The sequence below is a fragment of the Equus caballus genome, chromosome 20 (genome assembly GCF_041296265.1).
Source record: "Equus caballus isolate H_3958 breed thoroughbred chromosome 20, TB-T2T, whole genome shotgun sequence".
Lineage (NCBI taxonomy): Eukaryota > Metazoa > Chordata > Mammalia > Perissodactyla > Equidae > Equus > Equus caballus.
Window position 1 is genome coordinate 44,774,986 of NC_091703.1, and position 23,543 is coordinate 44,798,528.

At 54.2% G+C, this 23,543-nt stretch overlaps 2 protein-coding genes across 5 annotated transcripts in view; one reads left to right on the forward strand and one right to left on the reverse strand.

The window, feature by feature from the left end:
- C20H6orf132 (chromosome 20 C6orf132 homolog) overlaps positions 1–7,433 on the reverse strand; it is a 33,509-nt gene extending 26,076 nt beyond the window's left edge. For both annotated transcript variants that reach the window (XM_023624933.2, XM_023624932.2), the window contains exon 1: positions 7,292–7,433. In XM_023624933.2, coding sequence (XP_023480701.1) covers positions 7,292–7,433 — 142 coding nt within the window. The remainder of the gene's footprint in view (positions 1–7,291) is intronic.
- An 87-nt stretch (positions 7,434–7,520) lies between these two features.
- On the forward strand, positions 7,521–23,148 carry CIMIP3 (ciliary microtubule inner protein 3). Of its 3 annotated transcripts, XM_070244569.1 has the most exons (3): positions 7,521–7,620; positions 9,922–10,034; positions 22,638–23,148. In XM_070244569.1, the coding sequence occupies exons 1-3, from the start codon at positions 7,602–7,604 to the stop codon at positions 22,965–22,967; spliced, it is 462 nt and encodes a 153-aa protein (XP_070100670.1). In that variant the 5' UTR covers positions 7,521–7,601; the 3' UTR covers positions 22,968–23,148. The 3 variants fall into 3 exon arrangements, with proteins under 3 accessions (XP_070100670.1, XP_070100671.1, XP_070100672.1); XM_070244570.1 differs by lacking the exons at positions 7,521–7,620; positions 9,922–10,034 and adding an exon at positions 17,257–17,413; XM_070244571.1 differs by lacking the exons at positions 7,521–7,620; positions 9,922–10,034 and adding an exon at positions 21,935–22,188.
- The last annotated feature ends 395 nt before the right edge of the window (positions 23,149–23,543 follow it).

A 23,543-nucleotide genomic window follows, 5' to 3' on the forward strand; every position in this document is an offset into this window, starting at 1 on the left:
CCCTGAAACTTGGAAACTCCCTCTGTGTCTGCCTTTTCACTTGATCCCTTTCCCACTGGAAGAATCCTTGGGAGTCTGGGGGGTTTTGAGCTTGTCATGGACCACAGAGGCAGCTGAGGAACGTCCCCGTGGGACTAGGAAGGCAGGGAAGTGCCAAGAGCCACCGTGGACTCAGAAGCTCCCAGAGAGAGAGAAGGCGGCACCTCTAGGAAACCCCTGGAGCAACTGCAGCAGCCAGGAAGCCTTGGGAGACGGAGAACGGGCTCTGAGCAGAGCCTGAGGCCCAGGTGGACCACAGCCCTGTCAAGATAAAAACTCAAGCCTCTGTGTCTGGCAAATTCATCTAAAAATGCTGCAGTGAAAAAATAGAAGAGCCAGGTCTGCCTCCATTCACCCAAACCCAATTGTTAAAACCACCCCAATTTTCCCCCAAATGAAACCCTCTTTCTGACAGGATTGTGCACAGGATTCCTTTCCTTTCGGTTGTATTTCTCCCTCATATATTGACAGGAAATGAAACCAGCTTGCTTTCATTTACGCTTCCTCAACGATTTGAGTTCATGTAAAAACCAGCGAATATTCAAAAACCCGGTTCGAAAATGATTCTCGGTGCCACAACTGTTTCAGCAGGAAGGCTTCCCCTCAGAGTTCAACCGGGGACAGCAGCTCCCCCTCCACGCCTCCCTCAGCAGAGCCTGACCCTGCCACTGGCGCAGGGCCATTTACACCGTGGCTGAGGCTGCCTGGGCTGCAAGGAGGCCACCACCAAGCCTCGGCGGCCCCAGGCCAGAGACACCCAGGCAGGCCGCAGCTCCTTGGCTGGGAGGGGAGGCAAGATGGTGTGGGGGTCGAGGCTGGCTGAACTTGGGTTCCAGTCCCTGCTCCACCATTTACTAATGGGGGGGCTTGGGTATGTTACTCCACATCTCTGAGGCTTTTTCCACATCTTTGTAAATGTGAACAATGGTCCCTGCCAGCTTGGTTGGTGTGAGGCTGAATGAGAGAAACTGTATAACAGGTTAGCACAGCACCTAGTAGGTAGTTTGTGCTCAGTAACGGGGAGGGCTTCTTATCATCAGCAGCAGCAGCAGCAGCAGCATCACCATTGCGCTCTCTCTGTCCCATCTCCCCTGGCTTCACCAAGGGCTTGGGCTCCGAGCTTGAATCAGGTCGTGTCACTGGCAAATTATGGGTGAACCCCTGTACCCATGGGTGAGAGCCACTGGGAGGCAGGTGGCCCTTTGCTCCCTTGTCAGGGAGAACTCTGAGTCTGGACACCTGGGGCTGCCCTCTTTGCAGATGGGAAGACTGAGGCCCAAAGTGGGTGGGGCTGGCCCAAAGTCTCAGAGCAGTGGTGGTGCCAGGGCCCAAACAGGGCCCCCAACTTCTAGTGCTGGGCTCCAGGCACAAGTAATGCCGGGCCTTACCCCGGGCACGGGGCCCACTGCCTCTCCCCAGACAGGCCAGCCTGGTTCTCGCTGTCTGGGGCGGGGTGTGTGTGTGTGTTTTAAGTCGATGGGGGAGGGGATGGCTTACTGGGGAAGCTGGGGGCTGGGCACAAGCTGCTGCCTCACTCCCAGCCCCCAAGGGGAGGAGCCTCTCAGGGGGGCATCTGCATTTCTCTTCTCAGAGTTAGGGGAGAAAGTCTGGTAAAATGCTCTTCCTACCCCAGCTCCAAAGCTGCCCCTGGCTCTGCACGCAAGCTGAGCTCAGAAAGATTCTGGGACAGTCACTTAGCTCTTTCCCCAAATCCCAGACAGGTCCCGACTAGAGAGATTAATAATAAAGATTTAACTGTCTAACGTCTGTTACGCACGTATCATGAGCTGGGCGCTGTTCTGCGTGCTCCTGACATTCGCCCTTACAAACCTGTGCGGGAGGCACTCTTATTCTTCCTGCTTTGCAGATGAGGAAACTGAGGCTCAGAGAGGTCAAGGCCCCTGCCCGTGGTCCCACAGTCGCTCAGTATAAGGGGCCAGGATTCAAGCTTGGGAAACCCGACTCTAGAATGCAGGTCCCTCTGGTCACAGCCATGCAGCAGGGAAATGATGCTGGGAACCAGCATCTCTCCCCTCCGTCTCCCGTTTTTCCAGAACGAGACTCGCGAGGCTGAGGCCTAGAGGAAGGCAGACGGACCTGAGACTCAGATTGGGGGTCAGACCCCAGCTCCTCCGTGTGTACCTGAGGACTCTAGCACCTTCTCGGGCTGCTCCCCACCTGTCAAATGGGGATAGGTACTCCTATTTTGTAGGAATCCCCCCAAAGTCAGGGGAGGAAAAGAAGCTAGCAGGGGTGAGTGGAGGGCTGGGGTGATGGTATGGGGCCCCAAATTGCTGGGAGCCCCCAAATGACCCCAGGAGCACTGGCCACGGGCCTAATCTGATTCCAGGGGCTTTAGCTGGGGGCGTGTGTTGCCTTGACCCGAGTAACCCAGAACCCCAAAAGAGACCTTTAGCCCACTAATGTGGGGCATCCAATCCTTGGCCACGAGGGGAGACCCAGCCTTTCAGGGAAGTAGCAGGCGGCGGGGTGGGGGTGGGGGGGTGCCCATGTGAATGTAACCCACAAATGGCCTTAATGAGGCCCTTCCTGATAATTACCAGGTCCACATGGCAGGAACCTGAGAAGGCCAGTCCGTCCCAGCAAACCCCGGCAGGCTTGACCGGAGCACCAGGGGAAGGCCTTTGTCCAAGGGCAGAGGGGACACTGAGGTTGGGCTGGAAGGCAGCTGGGAGCCACAGAGCAGAAGGGGGGACTGGGAGCGGGGAGCCTTAGGGGTGGGGAGCAGAAGGGGAAGAGCAAGCAAACAGGGCCCCCTGCCTCCCAGCCAGGACCTGCTACTCAAGTGTGGTCTGCAGACCCGGGGAAGGAGGCGCAGCGCCTCCCTCCATCGCAAACCTACTCCATCCGAATCAGATCTTAACCGGGTCACAGGCGACTGGATGGGGGCCCTTTAATGTTGGAGCTGCCCTGAGCTGAAAGGACTCTGAGTCACTTAACCTGCCCGAGCCTGAGTCTGTTTCCTCAACTGAGAAAACACATGTGGTTTTGAGCCTGGTGCCTGGTTCAATAAATGACAACTGATAATAATAACAATGATGATGATGATATTATTATTGTCATTAATTTATTGGCTGGAAGAAAAGGGGCAGTCTGCAGCTGGTCTGCAGAGGTCAAGGGAGGGCCTGGCTTTCTGAGTTGAACTACGGGGGCAAGAGGAGCTTATATAATGGGGCAGCAGCCAGGGTGTGGATGTGTGTGTACTGAACTGCAAAGCACGGCACACCTCCAGGGGCCGGGAGTAAACAAAAGTCTCCTTCACACCCCTGCAAAGCACAGGCCAGCTTGGGTAGGCTGGTGCCAGCTTGGCTGGAAATATGTGTTCCGCTCCTGGGGTTCATGGCTTCCTACCTGTTAGCCTGGCCTGAGACACGAGATCGGGGGCCCCAGAAGCAGGGACACCAGAACCAACAGCCACCCTAGGGAGCATTGGGGTTCTCTTGATAAGGAACTGGCCACAGTCCCCACACATTTATTTAGAACCTGCAGGAAGTCCTAAAGGAGAAGAGAATGGCCTGGCTCCATCTGGGGAAGGAAAGCCCAGGATTCTCAAATCTTCCTCGATTCCTTCCTTCCCCTGGGAGCAGGTGAAAAATATGGACCCTGGGCCCTGGCCCCAAGATTCTGACTTCCTGTGCCTGAAGTGGGACCCCAGGAATCTGCATTTTAAATCAGCGTCCTGGGGGTTGTGACAAAGGTGATTTACATTTGGAGGAACAAGGCAAGAAAGAGAGTCCCCCAGCAAGCAGCGTGTACCATTGCTGCGGTGGAGTGGGTGTCTGTAGATAAAGAAGCAGGCTCAACGAATCCAAAAGGCAAGGGAGGAGTCCAGAGCGACTGGCAGCCTCGTCTCGGCAGCCCGCCCTTTATCGCTGGATTTGCAAAGATCCACATCTCTGCTTTCTCATGCATTTAAAAAAACAATCGTGGAGCCTTTTAAGACCCTTGTGTGGGCTGGGGGAAGGCAGGAGGCTTAACGAAGATTGCGATTGCACTAAGGCAAGTCCTCCTAATAGTCACTGGAATAAATGCTGGGGAAATTCTTCAAAGAAAAATCTACCCGGCACCACCGTCACATGGCTGTTTGCATTTTACTCACTGCGCCCAGCCTATTCTTGTGCAAACAGTTTTACATGGCTGGAGCCACCGAGCAAGGTTACTCCTTAATTCCCTTACACATCCCTACATTGACTTTTCTCCCCCTCCTTCCTTCCGGCTGTTCTCCAAGGGCTGGATACCACCAGCATCTCAGAGAATGTCACAGACTCAAGGACCATATGGAACTCTCATCGCAACCCCTTTGAGACCTCAAGATAGCCTCTTCACGTCTCAGTGTCCTGTAGTCTACAACAATGTTAGGAAGAAGAACCGAAGGAGGCAAGGGCAGGAAGTGCTCAGACTTGGGAATGACCTGATAATAATAAATCATGCAGGTGTTGACACAGGCAAATTTTTTCTGTAAAGGGCCAACTAGTAAATATTTTTGGCTTTGTGGACCATCCAGTCTCTGCTGCATTTAAAAAAACAACCGTGGAGCCTTTTAAGACCCTTGTGTGGGCTGGGGGAAGGCAGGAGGCTTAACGAAGATTGCGATTGCTACTCAGCTCTGCCACTGCAGTGTGAAAGCAGCCATAAACGACATGTAAATGATGGGTGTACCTGGCTGTGTTCTAATAAAACTTTATTGACAAAAACAGGCCATGGGCCAGATATGAGCCAGAGCCATAATTTGCCAATCCTTGCTTTCAGGCTTTTCTTTTTAGTGCTCTTCAAAGCACTGCCATATACAGAGGTCAAGCAGTTATTTTGTAGGTAGTCTGGACACCATACTCATTTAACAGAAGAAAAAATTGAGGCCCAGAGAGTGGCTGGTCCCCACATTATTGACAGAGGCAGGATCCAAGGCAAGTATGGCATCTCCATCATATCACAAAATCCCCAACTCTCGTCTCTCCTGTCCCCAACTCCACACACATGTCCTGTTCAGCAGAGAGGAGGACCTCTGCCACACCCTAGGGAACACCCCGGAAGCAGTGGGGAGCCAACCTGCTGAGTGCATATCGTTTTCCACCCCTCCATGCACAGGGTGCAACCAGGCTGAGTCACCTGGAGGCCCAGCCCCGCCCTGGGGAATGGGAGGAGCTGTCCCCTGGGCTCTAGCCCTGTCCAGGTTGGCGAAGGCAGCAGCTGGCTAGACATGACAGGGCACCATGCCTCCACTTCTTTCACCAGAGAGACCTGTCCCCACCAGCAGCCTGCTCAGTGCAGGCAAAAATGCAGAGACAGAGACGTGTCTAAGGCATTTCTGAGATGTCCCATTGGAGAAGGAATGTGTGTGTATGGGGGTGGGGGTGGGGGTGGGGAGGAGGTGTTCTCAGGTGGATGCTCCTGAAGTCAAATTCACTCTTGAATTCCTTCCACAGTCAGTTCAGCAAGCTGGCTAAGAGTGTGGTCTTGGGTGCCTGACTGCTTGGGTGCAAATACTAGCTCCACCTCATGAGGGAAATTTTGCAGTAATGGAAATGTGGCGATGGTTGCACAACTCTATAAGTCTACCAAAAATCACTGAATTGTAAACTTAAGAAAATGCTGGCTTGGCCATTTAAAGCTGTGTGATCTCATCTGTTACTTAACCTCCCTGTGCCTCTGTCATCTGTCAAACAGGAATAATAGTCCCTGCACCGGAGGCTAGGTGAGGATTCAAAGAGTTAGCAACACAAGGACTTTAGAATGGTACCTTGCACCTAAGAAGGGGTCAATAAACGTTTGCTACACAGGCCAGGAGAGGCATTCAGGCCTCACAGTTGTACTTGGCAGCACACGTGTATTTGCAAGTTCCTAACCCATGCCTCCAGACTGCCCTGCCCCTCCCGGCCTCTGCTCCTGCTGTTGGTTCTGCAAAATGCTGGATGCCCTTTCCTCTCAGCTCAAATGCCAGCTCCAGCCAGAGGTCATCTCTCTCCTCTGCTCCTTACGAACTTAATCGTTTACAGCAAATGCTCGGAACTGGCTAAATGGCATCCAGTTAGCTCTGCTCACTCGCCCGCCTGAGCTCCCTGGGCAGGGGGGAGGCGACATCTTGTGTGCCCTGCTCCTGTCCAGGTGCCTGTGTCCCAACTATGACAACCTGGGTGCTGAACTGAATCTGACAGTGGGGGTTGAGGCTATAACATCCTTTGTGGGTCCGGCACAGTGGCCATAAAGGTCAGTGAAGGTAATGGGGTCACAAGGAAGGCAGGTAAGCTAGAGCAAGGATGAGGGACCCTCCTTGGGCCCAGAGCCTTGGATCATACACAAGAAGTGAATTCCTGTTCCCACCCCCTGGTTTTCCCTAAGTGACAGAGGGTATAACTTGCAGCAGAAAGATGCCACGATGAGGTGACCTATGGCCAGAGCCCCAGGACCAGGCGAGCATGGTGTTCCAGGTGCCTGCAGAGATCCAGCATCCTGCACCAGGGGCCAGCAGCAGCTGGCAGTAAGGAGGGGCTTCCTTGGCCTCCACCGTCCCATCTCCTGCTCCTCTGTCTGAGCCAGTAGAAAGCCCAGGCCCCAGGTTGACTTGGCAAGAGCCTGAGACCCTAATACGTGACTTGGCGGCTTGCACAGGCTGGTATCCTGCTTGCCGTGGCTCCTGTTGATTTTTCCTGGGCCTCCCCTGTGCAGAGCCGAGTGTGTGAGCACCCAGAGAGCAACCCCCTCTCTCCGGGTCAGGAGAGGCCCCATGGGGAACTGGAGAGAACAGAGGAAGCAGAAAGGGTGGGGGTTGAAGGCGCCACCCCCTAGCCCTCAGCTGGAGGAACTCAACAGTACTGCCGGGGAAGAGGGGGCCACTGCAAACCCCAGCAAGTCTTTCTGGCAACAATAACGCAAACATAACTTCCGCCGAGTTGGGAAAAGAAACACCTCGGAAGAGGGACCAGGATCCGACGCGGTGGTGGCAAAGGCCTCGGACCGCGCTGTGGGAACGGTCTCCTCCTTCCGCGCCCCTCTGTCCCCCCACGGCCCTTTCCCAGAGACACCCCGCTGCGGCGCCGCCTCCCCTGCCACCAGCTCCCTCCCGGCCAGTTCGCAGGCTCCAACGTGTTCCTTCCTCTCCCGCCCTGCCAGCCGCGCGGAACGCCCGGAGACCCGGCGGCGAGACAGCGCCCCCAGCGCCTCCCGGGGTGGGCGCGCCCCGCCCCCCGCCCAGCGCCCAGCGCCCAGCGCCCTCCCCGCTCCCGGGCGCACTTACCCAAGCGCCTGGTCCTCTCCTCCGGGGCCTCTTGGGTGAAGATCCAGGGGGGATTGGTGGCGTAGAGGGAGGTGGCGGGGGCGTTGTGCTTCTTGCCGAAGAGTTTGCTGAAGGTGCCCTGCACTGTCTGGTTCTTCTTCATGCTGCCGCCGGCCGCGCGGGCCCCGGGAGGACCTCCCCCGCGCCCTGCCCTGGCCGGGCCCGATCGCCGCACCGGCCCCCCGGGGACTCTACCGGGCCATGCCCCGCGCCGGCCTCCCCGCCCGCGCGCCGCGCGACAGGTGCTGCGGGCTCCGCAGCTCGCCTCGAAATGCGAGCTACCTGGACAGGTAAGAGGCCGCGGCGCAGAGCCGCCCCGCCCCGCCCCGGCCGCATTCCTGCCCGCCTCCTCCCACTGCAGGCCATTGTTGGCACCTCAGGGCCCGGGACCTCGCCCAGCCCACGCCCAGCCCGGACGAAGAGCCGCCCCCTTCCCGGGTCCCCTCCTGGCCGCCTCTCCACCCCTCTTCTCCCGGGCGGAGGGGAGAGGCGGGCAGTTCCCTAGTTCTACGGAGGTTCGTGCCCAGGTCAACACGGGGACTTCGGAAACGACTCTTGTGGCCAGCACCAGGGAGATGGCTGGCACGTTGAAGGGGTCAAAGATGCGGGCCGTGAGCCCTCAGTGGCTGTAAGGAAACGCCCCTGAGAATGACAGCGGTGGAAAATATCCTCAGTGACAGAACTCCAAAGAGAATGTAGAATGACTAAATCTTGGCATTTTTTGTGCATCAAATTCTTTTTTTTTCTGTGAAGTTAAGTGAACATAATTTTTATAATTTAATAAAATTACATAATTTTATGTAATTTATAATTTAATATAATTTTTTAAAACTCAAGGTGAGTCGAACCCACTTAGGGTTCAGTTCCCTCTCCAGGGAGACAAGCTGTGTGGACCTTTAAGGTGTGTCCAGGACCGTCCTAGCTAAGGCAAGAGGTGGCTGTCCACTGTGGAAGGTCCTGTCGGATGAGGACCCGGGAGACTGTGTGAAAGATGCTGAGGTGGGCGAGTGCAGGGCCAAGGGGTTAGAGTTGATGCTTTCTGGGCAGCAGCGGGGTTGGGGGACAGCGGGGGGGGGGGGGGGGGGTGGCAGTGATCCAGTCACAGATAGTGTGGCCTGGTTTCCCCTGAGCTCCTCCGAAACAGCACCCACTGCTGAGGCATTTCCCCTTCTCTTTCTCGCTTACAGTTGGAGCTGTATCGTTCTCTGTATCAAAGGCATTTCCCCCTTGACTTTTCATTTTGAAAAATTTGAAAGACTAGGAAAATGACTGCCTATATCCCTTTCTCCTGGATTCACCAACTGTTAACATGTTGCCACATTTGCACGTGCTCTCTGTCTCCACACACACACACACACACACATACTTTTTTTTCATTTCCATTTTGCTGATGGTTGAAAGTTGTGGATATCATGGCACGTGTCCCCACCCCCACCAATACCTCAGTATCCACTGCCTGAGAATAAGAACATTTTCCTATTATTCCTTTCACATAAGAAATTTGACATCGATACACTACTATCATCTAAAATATGCTCCATATTAAAAATTTCCCAATTATTCCCCAAAACATCTTTTTAGTTTTTAATTTTTTTCCAATCCATAGTCCAGTCAAGCTTCACACATGGCATTTGCTTGTCAAATCCCTTTAATGTCATAATTTAGTACAGTCCCTTGCTTTTGTTTGTTTTTCATGACATTGACATTTTTGAAAAGTCCCCTTTACTTGCTCCAGTGTCAAGGGACAGGATGAATCAGGCCTTCAGGGCTTGTGGCTGTGAAGTCATTATTTTCCCACCAGGAGGGGAGGGACTAAGGAACAGATTGGGAGGGACAGGAGCATCTTTCAAAACACTTGTGTTTCCCAAATGACCACAGGTGGAGACACGCCTGTGGGCAACCCTGTTCCTCCCCACACTCTACCATGGCACCTGGAAGCAGTTCCTGTTCATTCAAGGAGTATTTGTGGAGGTTCTCCCAATTGCTCCGTGCTGTGCTGAGGGTTTGGGGTATGTGGGATACAAGAGAATTATAGAAGTCTTATTTCAACCACAGAAGATCTTGGGGTCCCATCTGGGAGATAAGGTTTATATGAGTCAAGGTGGCAGCCCATGGTGACTAAGTCCAGAACAGCGATTGCTGTCACTAATACATACAGCAGGAATTCAGAGGAGGAGAGGTGGGCGTGGGCTAGAAAAGTCCAGGAAGGCTTCTTGGAAGAGTTGAGACTTGAGCTGGCCCACGAAGGATGACAAGGATGTTAATAGAGAAGAGAAGGAGCCAACGCTGGGGCATGCACGCATACCCATAGCAGCCATCCCTCTATCCACCTGTCTCCACATCATGGTACCTCCCACTGTCCACACAGGAAGGGCACAAGGGGACCCCAGTTCCTCCGTCACACCCTGGCCATCATCACAACCCCCACAAGTGTTCTACACCTTCAGGCCCTAGCTAGAGATTTCCTTCTCGGAGACCTCTGAGGCATGAGGTCCCTCCCACCTTGGGTAGCTCCTGGGCTCTCACGCCCAGAACCAGCCCCAGCAGAGCCACCATTGAGCGGCTCCATTCATGTGCAACTTCTACTGCAGAGCTAACGTTCTTGAGAACTGCTGTGTGCCCAGCTCTGGGCTGTGAAGGATCCAGAGAAATCCAGACTATTTGGGGAGACAAAGAGACACATGGAGCGATGGAGAGTGGAGAGGTAAGTGAGGAGGAGGAGACTATCAGTGGGATGGAGATTGAGAGGAGTAGCAATCAGAGTGGACTGGAGCATCCAGGAGGGCAGGCAGGAGGTGCGGAGCCTCTGCAGGGGCTCAGGATGGTGGAGCTGGGAATTGGGGGGTTGGACGAGGGCCACAGCCAGGCTGGCCAGGGTATGAGGGCCTTAAAAAGGCCAGCTGGTGAGATCGGAAAAAACCCAAATTGCTCACCTGGAGATGACTGGGTCGATAAATTATGGCACATCCACACAATGGAATGATAATGCAACTCTAAAAATGAATGAGTCAGCCGACTGTGTCCAGTTATCTCCAAGATAAACTGATAAACTGTTGACAAAAGGGTGTGTGTAGTATCCTACCATTTGGGGCAGGAGACGTATGATCTTACTTGCTTATATTGGCAGAGGGACCTTGGGAAGATATGTAGAAACTAATAAAACTGTTTACCGGAGGTGGAGGAGGGGGGAACCGGGCACGTGGGGAGAGGACTGCGACGGAGAATTGTCACGGAAGCTGTTCCATGTTTCTAAACTTTCAAACCAGTAAATGTATTTGCTATTTAAAAATTAAAGAAAAAAATAACTAGGCAGGCGAGTTTAGTCTATAAATGTGGTCTATGAACCAGCGGCATCTGTGTCACCCGGGATCTTACTAGAAATGTAGAATCTTTGGTCCCATCCCAGACATTGGGCAACCTCTCTGGGCCTCAGTTTGTTCATCTGTAAAACAGGCTGTTAATCGAAGGTCATTTGGAGAATTCAGTGTGCTGTGGATTAAGATGCCCAGCGAAAGATTTGCGTTTTAACAAGATGCCCAGGTAATTCAGGAGCGTGTGAAGGTTTGAGAAGCTGTGACCTGGGGTCGGCGGCTGCCAGGAGTAGGCACTGTGATTGAGCAGGCCAGGGTGACTGCTCACAGCTGCGTTTCAAGGATGTTCCTCTAGCAGCTGGATGAAGGACGGATGGGAAGGAGAATGTGTAGGCTCAGGGGCTCAGGGAAGCGGCTTAATTGGTCGGTTAATTGGTTAATCAGTTGGTGAACTGGTACAAGCAGGAGAGGATGGGGGCACGACTTGCGTGCTGGTGGGAGAAACAGCAAAATTGTTGGTGTGACATTTCTTAAGAAAGGAAGGGCTTGGTAAACAGCTTGCATGGAGAGGGAGTAAAAAAAATACTCTGAGCCACGTTCCTGTCTGTAGCATGGAAGTAACAGTACCCTCTCCTAGGGTCGTTACGAAGGTTAAAGAGATAACAGATGTCAAGTGCCCGGCACAGGGCCTGGCACACAGGGGGCGTTCCTTAAGTGTGTGTTCATGTCCCCCGCTCCTGGTCCCATGCCTTTTGGGTTAGTTTTGGTTGGGGATGGAGGAAAGAGAGGACCAGGGTGACGCATGAACACCAGCTTGAGGCTGTAGGGCCTGGATGTCATTTCATTCCCATGTGGTGGCGGGTGGGGAGTCTCTGGAAGGCCTGGCTTCAGTGGTGAGCAGTGTCCCCGCCCCCTCAGTTTCACCCTGTCAGCTTTTGAGGCTGAGTTCCCTGGGGCGGCACTGGGGCCTAATTCTCTGTCCAGCTCGGCACTCTGTCCTGTGGCTGCTCAGCCCCCACCCCGTCTAATAACAAAGCCTCGCACCTGCTCCCGCAGTAAAAGAAACAGCCAAATAACAGGCTCCCCTCGAAACAGCCAAAAGCCCAATCCTGTAATTAAATCTGGCTCGGCAACACTGAGTAACCTCCAGGAGCAACTTCACTGGCCAGTCTGGGAATAGGGTAGAGGTGTTTGGGGCCAGGAAGTTGCAGCCTCTCCAGAGGCTCATTGTCAAGTGTGTAGTCTTTCCTCCAACAAAGCCAAGTGCTCCCGGCTGGGAGGGTGCACCCTGAGTCGGGAAAGGGCAGGCTGAGACGTCCTGAGAGTCCCAGGTCTCTGCGGCTTGCTCTCAGGGGACAAAAGTCAGAACTCCCGTCATCCCAACTCTCAAAAGATACTGAGCGGCCCATCATCTTGTCCAGCCTCTTGTTCCAGGCCTGAGACACCTTATGCCAGACTAGCTCGCGAGGCCCCTGCAAGGGAGGGTGGCGTTCAATCGCCCCTCCCTCGATGCTCCTTTGGGCTGGGTGGGCGCCGGGAGATGTGGTTGGGCTAAGAGGAAGCCTAGCTAGTGTGGACTCCATCCTGAGAGGGGGCTCAGAGGAAGGCATTTCCTGGTGCCTGAGGATGTGGGGATCCAAGGTCCAGCCCTGGGCGGCGAGTGGTGTGTTCGGGGCTGCTGGGCAGACTCATTTTCCTCTGTAGCCATGGGGTCTGTGGATGGGAGCTTGACCTAGTGGGAAAGATCCTTCCTGGGGAACAGGTTTGAATCCTGATTCTGCTGCTTAGCAAGGGTGTGACCTTGGCCGAGTAACTGACTCTCTGAGCCTCAGTTTGTTCATCTGTAAATCAGGGGCTATTAATGTGAGGTTGTTAGTGGGCTAAGGACCTGCAGAGAGTCTGACTCATGGTGGCATTCAGTGCCTGCGTGCTCCCGCCCCCTTCCCTACCCTGACTTTGGGTGTGAAGATGCTAAACAGAAAATAGCAGACAGAACAGAGGCCCTGAGAGGCTGCAAGAGAGCAGTGACCATTCAACAAAGAACCTCAGGAAGGAAAATTCCACCAGTGCCAGGAGACGGGGCGGGGCAGGTGCCTACAAGGTCACCTCGAAGGCCAGGCAAAAACATCCCATTGTAAGACACATCCCACAGTCTGAAACAAGGTGTGTGTGTGTGTGTGTGTGTGTGTGTGTGTGTGAAAGGAAAACAACGATTATTAAGTACAAAAAGCAAAAAACGAAATTCTATGTAGATTGTGACTATAAATATATAAAGTGGGTTTGTGAATGGCCAGGGATTGGAAGGGACCAGAACCATGGAGATGGTTCATTCGGAATGCCAGGACTGCATGTGGGGCTTTTACTTTTTAGTGATGTGCTCTGTTGGCATGTCATTTGCTTTAACTTAAAACTCTACAAATAATAAAGAACATAATTTCACATGGAATGCATTTTCTTTCTTTTTTTTTTTGAGGAAGATTAGCCCTGAGCTAACATCTGCTGCCAATCCTCCTCTTTTTGCTGAGGAAGACTGGCCCTGAGCTAACATCCGTGCCCATCTTCCCACTTTATATGTGGGATGGCTGCCACAGCATGGCTTGACAGCAGTGTGTATGTCCTCACCCAGGATCTGCCAGGGTGGAGCATGCCAACCTAACCGCTACACCACCAGGTCGGCCCCTGCATTTTCTTTTTTTAAAGAGCACTGGAGGGAGCACCTGGAGCTGTGGATTCCGCTTGTGCCATTTACCTCCAGTGAGACCATGGTAGACTTCCTGAGCCTCAGTCTCTCCATCTATAAAATGGGTTGGTGGGATCCAATACTCAAGTGTGGTTTCCCATCTGGTTAAAATGCTCATTGGCTGGCAGAGCAGAGGCAGAACAGCAGGCGAGGCTGTCCGGCACCTCCTGGTAGGAGGATGCTGCTTCCGGCTCTGGGGAGAGAGGTGAGACATGGGATGCAGCGAGCCCTTTCCTGGACGCAGCCATCTCCTCTGCACCAGGCCCTGAGCTGGGCTGGGGAGGGTCTCACGCTCAAGAGCAGGCCTCACCCTCTGGGGATCAGCACAGCCCCACACACTTCTCCCGTGTTCTGGAGACCAACCCTTGAACTGGGACTTCGAGCCCTGGGTGCATTCCTGTGCAATCCTCCTGGGTCTGGCTTCTCTCTCTCTCCCTGAGACCTGGGGGGGACAGCAGCCACGTCGGCCATTCACTGAGCATCTCTTCTGTGTCAGGCAAGCGGCCGAGTGGATTACACGCATTAACCCTCTCCTGTCAAGTCAGCCCCACAAGGGAGGGAGCAATACACCCATTCTATGGTTGGAGAAAAGAAGACTTCAAATGATGTTTATTCAGACTCTATGACCAATCAATTCCGCTCTTAGGAATGTGCCCCAAAGATACCTTCACCCAGGTCCATAGGGGGACACGGATGTGATGTCACTGCATGTTGTTGGTGGAGATGGGGCGTGCTGGAGCTGGGTCCAGCCTGGGGGGAGTAGAGACGTAAAATGTGGTGGATGACTCCATGGACTACACGACAACTGGAAGCAAGAAACTAGATGCTTGTAGAGCGACCCAGACGGGTCTTAACAGCAGGGAGCGATCAGCGTAAACAACACAATGAGCTCCAAAACACACAATGCCACTCATGTAAATGCAAACTACCTGCACACTAAACAACAATGTGTATCTATTTTGCAAGAACACATATGAACAAGATGATACTCATTAAGCTTGAGTATCTTCTCAATAATGAGTATCCAAGATACACAGAGTGCTTGCCTTTGGCTGGGGTGGGTGGAGAATGTGGTTGGAGACTGGAGATAAAGGGGGAAAATTAATACAAGAGAGCAGGCCTTCATGGATGAGTGATGATAATGCACCATGGAATGAGGTGCATGCATAACTCAGCCTTCTGTACTTGAGGTTCAACAAAGGAAAAACAAGTAAGGACCAGAGAGGTTAAGTAATTTGTCCAAATCACACAGCAGATAAGGAGGGGAGGAGAGAATGTCTAAATAACCAGGCCTACTTCAAGCAAGGTGGTAGCGGGACACTTAAAACCATTTGCCTGCACCTCAAGAGCAGAGAGGGCAGGAGGGGCGGAGGCTGTGTGTGTGGCAAAAGGTGTGTGGGAGATTGGTGGATCTTCCTGTGCTCCAAGCCAGCCCTGAGTCTCAGTAGCTCCCCGCATCCTTCCCAAACACCCACTGAGCGCCGTGAGGGACAGATAACAGTCCTCGCCTTATTGATGATGAATAAAATGAGGTCACGCCTGGAATGTGCCAGAGAAGTCAAAGAAAGCGGCGCTTCCTGAAGGCAGGACTGAATCAGTGTTGTCTGGAGTTTAGAAATAATAACAACAATATAACTCATGGCACCAACCATGCAGCAGGCACTGCTCTATGCTCACACAATCCTCACAACAAGGCTTCCAGGTAACTTCTATTATCATCCTCACTTTGCAGGTCAGGCATTCAGGCACAGAGAGGTTAAGTAACTTGTGCAAGTCACACAGCTGAGAAGAAGCAGAGCTGGGACTTGATCCCAGGCAGAGTGGGTCCACAGGCCCTGATCTTAACCACTATGTGATCTATAGGTGAAATGTCAGATATGGCTTGACTGGCCAGGCCTTTGTAAAGGAGATCTCCCAAGCCTCTGCCCTCTCTTGAGGTTCCCACAGTGAGGGTGGCACAGCCTGGGCTGGGGACGCTCCTGGCAGGGCCTGGGCCTATGATCAGTCTGGGAGTCCCTGCCTGAAGCCCTCAGGATGTGATTCAGTTCCCTCTTCTTCAAATATATAAGATGGAGGGACCCAGCCTCCTCACTGTAAGTATAAGGAAATGGAAGCCCGGAGAAGGGAAAGGACTTGCCCAGGTCGCCCAGTCTCCCGGCAACCAGCCCAGCACCTCACCCCCTTTGGCTGAGGCAAAGTGTCACGTGTGCTAAGTCTCGGCACCCTGCTGCCCCAAACCCCCACCGGCCTCCTGGGCTCCCGCCTGTCAGCTGCCTCAGGCTTTGGGCTGGGAGCCAGGCCACTTTCCCCAGAGCCAGAGATGCCGGCCACTCCACCCAGAATGCCAAGTTCCCACCTTCCCTCCCTCTCCCAAGCAAGATATCATCGCCCCAGAGCCTTGGAGATCCCTGATCAGAGGCTCTGGCAGGGCAGGGCCAGTCCTGATTCCCTCTCCTCCTCTGCCCTCCTCCCTGCCAGCCTCCCCTCCTGGTCCCTCCCAGCTTCCTTGGAAATTAGGGGTCACTGCCATCACAGTATGAGATCTGATCACGGGCACATCATCAGCACCCCAATTCCCAATCTGCCTTTGAGCCCCAAAGTCCGCCCCATGACCGACCGTCAGTGCTGACACAGCGCCAGGAAGGAAACGAGCCCTGGGCCCAGCCCAAGCCAGCGTGGTGGAGGGCAGGAAGTCGCCAGCTGGTGCTCTCTCTCTCCCCCTGGTCCTCCCCCTTTCCTCCCCCCAGGGCAAAGCCAGGGTCACTCCTACCTGTGGGATTTATGACACATTCCTGAGAGGTGACACATTCCTGAAGTCTGGTGCTGGGGAGGTGGGACCCTAGGGAGGAGGGAGGGGTCTGGTTTTTGAAGATGGGGATAGGACAGCCCATTCAGCCACCCACCGATCACTCCGGTTACCCACCCATGCATGAGAATAGTTAATATTTATTGAGTGCTTACTCTGTGCAGGCACTGTCCTGCGTGCTTTGCCCAACCTTATTACGTAGGGACTTTTAGTCCACCCATTTCACAGATGAGCAAACAAAAGTACGGAGAGGTCAATTACTTGCCCAAGCTCACACAACTAGTAAAATGGAAGAGGCGGGATTCGAGCTCAAGGAGTCTGACTCTTGGGCCCTCAATTCCAACCACCCACCATCTATCCATCCGCTCGCCCACGGCTACCCAACCCAGCCACCTGTCTACCCACCTATCCATCCATCCATCCCTTCATCTCCCAATTCCCTGTTTGTAGTGGTCGAGGAGAGGGAGCAGCATATTCAGAGGCTCAGAGCGGAGAGAGGAGGGCATGTTTAAGAAATTAGCTATTGCACAGAGTGAGAGAAAAGATAGCAAGAGATGGGGCAAAAAAAGGTGAGTAGGGCTCAGATCAGGAGGGTCCACCCATCCACCATCTATCTACCCACACTCATCCATCTGCGCATCCACCCTTCCACTCCTCCATCTGTTTGTCCACCCATCCATGCGTCCATCCATGCATCCATCCATTTATCCATCCATCCATCCTTACATCATCTCTGTAATTTGGAAGGCAGATAGAGAGAGAAAGAGAAAGAGAGAGAAGGAGAGAGAGACAGGATGGAGGGTTGGCCGTTTCCTCCCTGCCAGTGATTTCTCATGACATGTTGGGGTCCTGGGGGAACTTTAGGACTTCTGGAGATGCCTGAATCACGAGGATGATTTCCTCCTCTCTCCACTCACCCTACTGCCCACCGGTCCTGGGAGAGTGTGAGAATAGGGAATTGCAGAGTAGGTCAGTGTCAAGGTTAACAGACCTTTCAGGCCTTGAAACTTCAGCCTCCAGCCCCCAGCCCTGCTCCTGTATCTATCTCCTTAGGAAGACAGAAGGAATTGTGTCATCAAAGAGGTGTCACAATGCCCCCGCCCATGCAAGTTCTCCCCTCTTTGGCAGTCCCAGTATCTCCCAAGAGACCCCGGGAGCCCTGGAGCCCCTGGCCACCAGAAGTTCCATCTCACCACCAAGGAAGGCCCTGGTCAAGGATGTCCCAGGTGGGATGACATCACAGGGCCAGATCAGGGCAGCCCAAGGTCACAAGAAGTTTCACTGGCAGGAAGGAGGATGAAGGCCCCAGCCGGGCCCACCTGTGTGGCTGGGAGCTGGGGGCCTCTTAGAAAAGGCTTAGGTGCCAGTGCCACTGCCCGACTCATTCCCTTACTGTGGGGCATTGTCTCCTGGGGGAGGGGGCAGGGAGGGGGCCACCATCCAACTCCTCTGGTTCCTCTGCCCCTTCACTTCTCCAAGACGCTTCCTGGACTGTTACTTGGCGTTACCCCATCTCCTAGGCACACTTGTGACAAGTCATAGTGACAGCTGAAGTTCAGTGAGTGTTCCAGAGGTCTAGGCACTTTACGTAGAATCTCTCAGAGCATCCTCAGGGTGAGACAGGTTCTCCTGTTATCCCCACTCCACAGGTGGGAAAACGGAGGGACAGAGAATTATGTTACTAAAAGGCCAGGTGCCTAGTGGGTGGTGGAGGTGGAACCTGAACGCCAGGCCCCCATGCCACACAGCCTCATGAGGAAGCTGGGGCCCCCTTGGACTCCCCATCCACTGGCTTCGGGGCCCCTCTGCCCCCACTGCAGGCAAGCATGCTCTCATCAAGGTTCAGATAAGGAGTAACTGCCGGACGAGGCTGGTGGTAGTCACTGTTTGCACGGCGCTCTTACAGGCCCCAAAACCTGTTGCACCCCCACAGCAAGCCGGTGAGACAGAGAGCCTTATTATCCCCATTTTGCAGATGAGGCAACTGGAGCTCAAAGAGGTTCAGCGACCTGCCGGAGGTTGCCTGGCCTGTAAGGGCAGAGTCAGGCTCTGAGCTCAGGCACATTCCACAGTGCCAGGTGCCCGGGGAGGCTTAACCAGTTGCCTCACCCAACGTAATTTGCATTTCAACAGGGCACACCGAAGAGTAAGGTGCCAACGGTGGAATGCCAGGCACAGGCTGGGTTAGCGGATGTGCCCGTGGCCCTGGGGGTTTGAGAGGACGGTATCTCCCCACAGGACCTGGAGTGACGTCATGTCTGAGGTCTTCTTGCCCTACTCAGAAAGCCCCACTCTTGAGTCCCCTCGTCCCCATTCTAAACCCTGGTATAAGGGACAAATGCATCCATGTGTATTTAAAAGACCTTAGGGGGGTCTGCCTGCGGGGGTGAGGGTCATGACAGAGAGTTCTATTCAGGTTCCTTCTTTTGGCTCTACCTCAAAAACCAAGCAAAAATAGGGTAGTGGGAGTCAGAAGGGAGGGAAGGGGCTGGCGGGACCCTGCACCTGCCCTTCGAGCTTCATCACTCCCTGTGGAGTGGGGGGCTCAAGCGAGGGCTGAGGAAGCAGGGAGGGGAGATGGAGGTCTTCCTCAAACCTCTAAGCCAGGCTCCTCGTCCTTGGCGCCGTTGACATCATGAGCTGATATTGTATGTTGGGGGGCGGTCCTGCACCCTATAGGATGTTTAGCGGCCTCCCTGGCCTCTACCCATTAGAAGCCAGTAGCGCCCCCAGCTGTGACAAGCAAAAATGTCTCCAGGCATTTCCAAATGTGCCCTGGGGGAACAAACAGGTTGCGAACCACTTCTCTAAAGTCACACACATACACACACACAAACACAAATACACGCCCACCCCCACCCCCCCGGCGCCCCACCCCCCAACACATACACAGAGTGCCCTTGACGGAGAGGACCTGAGAGGGGAGGAGATGGTTAAAGGAAACCAGATGTTAACCTGGAAACTATGCGGTCAGGCCCCACCCTCCCTTCAGAGCTGGCGTGCTGGGCCCTGCGGAGGGGATGGGGTGTCCTCAGCCCTCAGGTTAGTCACCTGGAACCTGGAAGGGGCAGGGCGAGGCTGGGGCTGCCTGGGCCTCCTCCTCCTCCTCACCCAACGTCTTCTCTTCCTCCTTTCTCTCTTCCTCCTCCCTCTCCTCTGCTTCCTCCTCCTCGGACCGTCCCTCTGCCCCAGTTTCTGTGACAGCCTCATCCCTGGGCGTGCTGGGGGCCCTGTTCCCCCACCAGGGCCCCGAGTGTTGCAGCAGCTGATGGGTAGACCCAGGGCGGGAGAGCCAGGGCCTGGGCTGACGCAGACAGGGAGGGGACTGTTCAACTCCTGGTTCCCGCGGTAACTAGAAGTCGTGGGACTTCTGCAAGGTTCTTACATGCCACCTCACTAACTGTGTGAACTTAAGACAAACGCTTAGACGCCTCTGAGCCTCAGTTTCCACATTTGAAAACAGGAGTAACATCTCAACTGGCCCTTAGGAGCTTTTGCAGAGCTGAGTGGCCAGTGCCTGGCATTTGGTAGACGCGCAATTCTGTTAGCAAAGAGGGTCACCATTCCCTTTGTGGGAGTCTCTGATCAGACCCCCAACTATTCTGAAAGCACCTGCCTTTGTCACCGCAGACACCAGCCCCCCGACCCCAAGGGGCGGGGTCCAGGTGGCCAAGACTGAAGGGTGTGCTGGGGAGCAAGAGTGTGTCGGGGTTGGTGCCTCTGCAGGTCCCTCTTCTCCGTGGCCACAGGCTGAGCCCTTCTGCAGTGTCAGAGGGACCAGAACCCACATCCTCAGAATCATGCTTAACACAAACAAACCTGAGCCACTTCTGTGGCCCAGGAAAGGGAAAATTCCGCAAGGCCAGGCTGTCAGCCTCAAGATGGAGGATAAAGAGATTGTTACAGACCCTGTAGCGCTGCCCTCAGGAGGCATCGGCAATGCTAATAGACATTTTTGGCTGTCACAACTGGGAAGGGGGCACTACTGGCATCTAGGAGATGGAGAACAGGGATGCTGCTAAATATCCTGCGATGCACAGCACAGCCCTCACCACAAGGGACTGTCAGCACGTAATGTCAGTGGTGCTAAGTGAGAAGTCTGCTCCACGGGGCTTCATATCCGTGGGGTCTTTCTTACCTCCACACCCAGAGCCTGGCAAACAAGAGGGATAGTTTTGAAGAAATGAATGAAGCAACTAATGTCATATCCTCGGCTCTGCTGAGAGGTGGTAATTCACAGAATAAATCTCATGCTTCCTGGTGTGTTGTCCTGTCCACGCAGGGTCCAAGAACCCAGAACCAAAATCCAGCATTCCAAACGCCACATTGTTCCTGCCAAGCTAGGAAATCTGGCTGCGTCGCCCTCCAGCAAGCCTGGCACTGTGGGGGCAGCCTGCCTGCTCACCTGCTGCCCGGCACGCCCGGCAGGGGCTCAGCTAGTTGAGGGAATGGGGCAGAAATGAATGGGCAGGTCCAATCCCTACAGTGCCATGGTCACAGGATGCATTGTGAGACATAGGGTGTGGACCTTGCGCTCAGCCAGACCTGGGTTCAAATCCCAACCCAGCTCCTTACCAGCTACGCGACCCTAACCCTGTGAGTAACCTCTTCACTTTGGTTTTCTCAACTATAATTGAGGCTAGTAATAATACCTTCCTTAAAGGGTTAATGTGAAGACTAGAAGAGATAATTCACTTAAAGAGTTTGGAGGCGTGGCTCTAAGTGGGGGTGAAAAACGGTCAGTGATTACCACCATCATAGTTCATTTCCCGTGCTGGCCCCTCTGCCTGTAATCCTGCATCCCAGGGCTGAGCCTGGAAAAGTCTGGGAAGGTGGCTGAGAACCCATTCCCACATTCACGCATCTCTCCAGCTTGGCTCTATGCCAGCACTAGGCTAAGCCCCAGGGATGCAGATCTGAATGGGATGTGGTCCTGACCACCGCAAACACTTAATAGGCTGTCAGAGCAATGGCAGGAGGCTGGAAGGACCAGGATTTGGGATTAGGATGAGGAAAGCACAGAATCCAGGGTGTAAAACATAAGGAAGCACTCACAGTGCCCTCCCACGACTCTTAAGAGTGAGCACCTCCTTAAAATTGCCTCATGTTAGTCCCAGACCAAAAAGGACAGCATGCCAGGAGGAGTGCCTGAAGGCACAGAGGTGGGAAAGATGGGGACAGAGCTGCAGCATCAGAGGCTTCCTGGAGGAGGTGTCAAGAGAGTGGCCAGCTTGGAAGGATGGGAAGAATTTTGAAATGCAAAGCTGAGGGCATATATATTCCTGGGGAAGAAGCAACAGGAGCAAAGACTGCCTTGGAGGAAAGCCCTGGGCAAGTTTGAGCTGGACAAATAGTTTATGAATTAAATGCAGAGAAGTGTCCAGTATGATGTGAATACAGGGGATTTCTTTTGTAAGATGGCAGGGACTAAGCTTCCAGTAACTCTGCAGCTAGGAGTTTCCTCCTGGTTCCCCCGGGGCTGGCCTCAAGGCTGGGTTGGGGGAAACGGGTTTCCCTGACAGTTGTAGTCTGGGGGAGCAGGACAGAGCCAGCCCACACACAGGCATCGCATCCTTTGGGTTGTACTGTCATGGCTATGAAGGTCCCTAGTAAAATGGGCGTATGGTACCTGGGAGATGGTGTGGGGAGGTCAAAGGTGAACAAGACAATTAGGTCACAGGACAGTCAAGGAGGGTAGAAACAGAGGAGTACATAAACGTCAGTGCGACGTGATAGATGTGGCAATGGGGCACTCCCTGAGGGGAGACCGCAGTAGCCGACCACGAGCGGTGGTGACGGAGAGCAGGCATTGTTGGGTAGGAGACACTCTGGAACAATGAGAGATGTTCTAAAATAGAATGGGCTGGCTGGTTGGAAGGGGAGCGGCCCCTGACTAGAATCCGGTTCAGTTGAACCTATATTTATTGAGCTCTCACTAAATGCCTTGGTCTGAAGTAAAACAAGGAAGAGGATTTCGGAGGCTGTTATGTCAAGGGCAAGGGTGAGAAAGCCCTGCCCTTAAGGAACCGAAAAGGGAAGAGAGACTTTCCCTGATGACCGGGTGGGAGGGCATGCCCGGCTGGGGCAAGTGCCTGCGCACAGGCCTGGAGAGCCGGAAGGACAGCGAGAGAGCAGGGAGTAAGAAGGAGACGGCGCGGCTAGAGCACAGGGCAGGGGTACCCCATCCTCAGAGGCCTTCCCTCCAGGCTGGGAGCTCGGGCTTTATTTTCTCGGCAGTAGAGAGCAAAAGATGCTTTGAGGAGGAGAGCCACATGATCTGGCCATTAATACAGGAAGATTAATTCCATCTGGAGGTCTCTGGCTCCATGGCCAGCAGAGCCATTCTCCAGGGTGGCTCTGGGGCCCTTCCCCTCCCTCCTGCCCTTGGTCCTAGCAGGCCAAGTCCCACTGTCCGATGCCCCAGCTGTTCCCTTCTCTCCTTCCTCCCAGGACTCACAGAAACCCTCCTTATCCAGCCGTGGGCCGAAGATATCATCAAGCAAAAAGATGATGACTCCACGCCCTCCTCTGTCCCGGTCGTGGAAGCAGGACCGCGAGCAGACTCTGGCGTCGGCCTATGTACCAGTGGTGATGGCCCCCAGGGGACAGAACCTGGACAAGCTCAGGTTTAACTTCTACACCTCCCAATACTCCAACTCCCTGAACCCCTTCTACACCTTGCAGAAGCCCACCTGTGGCTACCTGTACCGCCGGGACACCGACCATACCCGCAAGCGCTTTGACGTGCCTCCTGCCAACCTGATCTTGTGGCGTACCTAGGCCCGTGCCAGCCAGAAGCCCCCACCTCACACCCATGATCCCGGGTCTCGGAGGGGAAGGGCCGCTCACTCCAGGAGGAGTGGACCCTGCCTGGGCTCAGACAGCCGTGCCCCGCCCACCATCAACAATGGTAAAGGGAGGTCTCTCTTCTCAGCAGCAATTAAAGTTTGTCCTTCCTTTCCCTGGCATCTGAATGGGTGGCTGTGGGTAGGTAAACTGAGGTCACGGGGTGTCATAGAGCAAGGTTATGCCTGGAGGTGCCTGAAGACTTGAAAGGACTTGACTCTCAGTCCCCGCTCCCCAAGAGTAACCCCAACGCCCCTCCAGAGCCTGAGTCCGAAGCAAAGCTCACACTGGTCACACCTGGCTTGGCAATGCCTCCAAAGACAGGAAAAAGATACGTCATCTGACCAGGCCCCCTGCTCTCTTCCGAGGTCCTCTCCCCCGGGGTTGGAGCAGCCGCTGGAGAAGGGGAAGAAATGCAGGGGAGAGCGCCGTCTCCAGAGGGCCTCCTCTCCAGCCCTAGCCTTGCCACAACCTCCTCTTCCCACTTGTACTTTGTTGGTAGGGGATGGA

Coding starts and splice junctions, on each gene's coding strand:
- CIMIP3 (XM_070244570.1), top strand. CDS start 17,279: ATGCCCCCGCCCATGCAAGTTCTCCCCTCTTTGGCAGTCCCAGTATCT. Junction 17,414..22,637: donor CCTGGTCAAGGATGTCCCAG/GTGGGATGACAT, acceptor CCTTCCTCCCAG/GACTCACAGAAACCCTCCTT.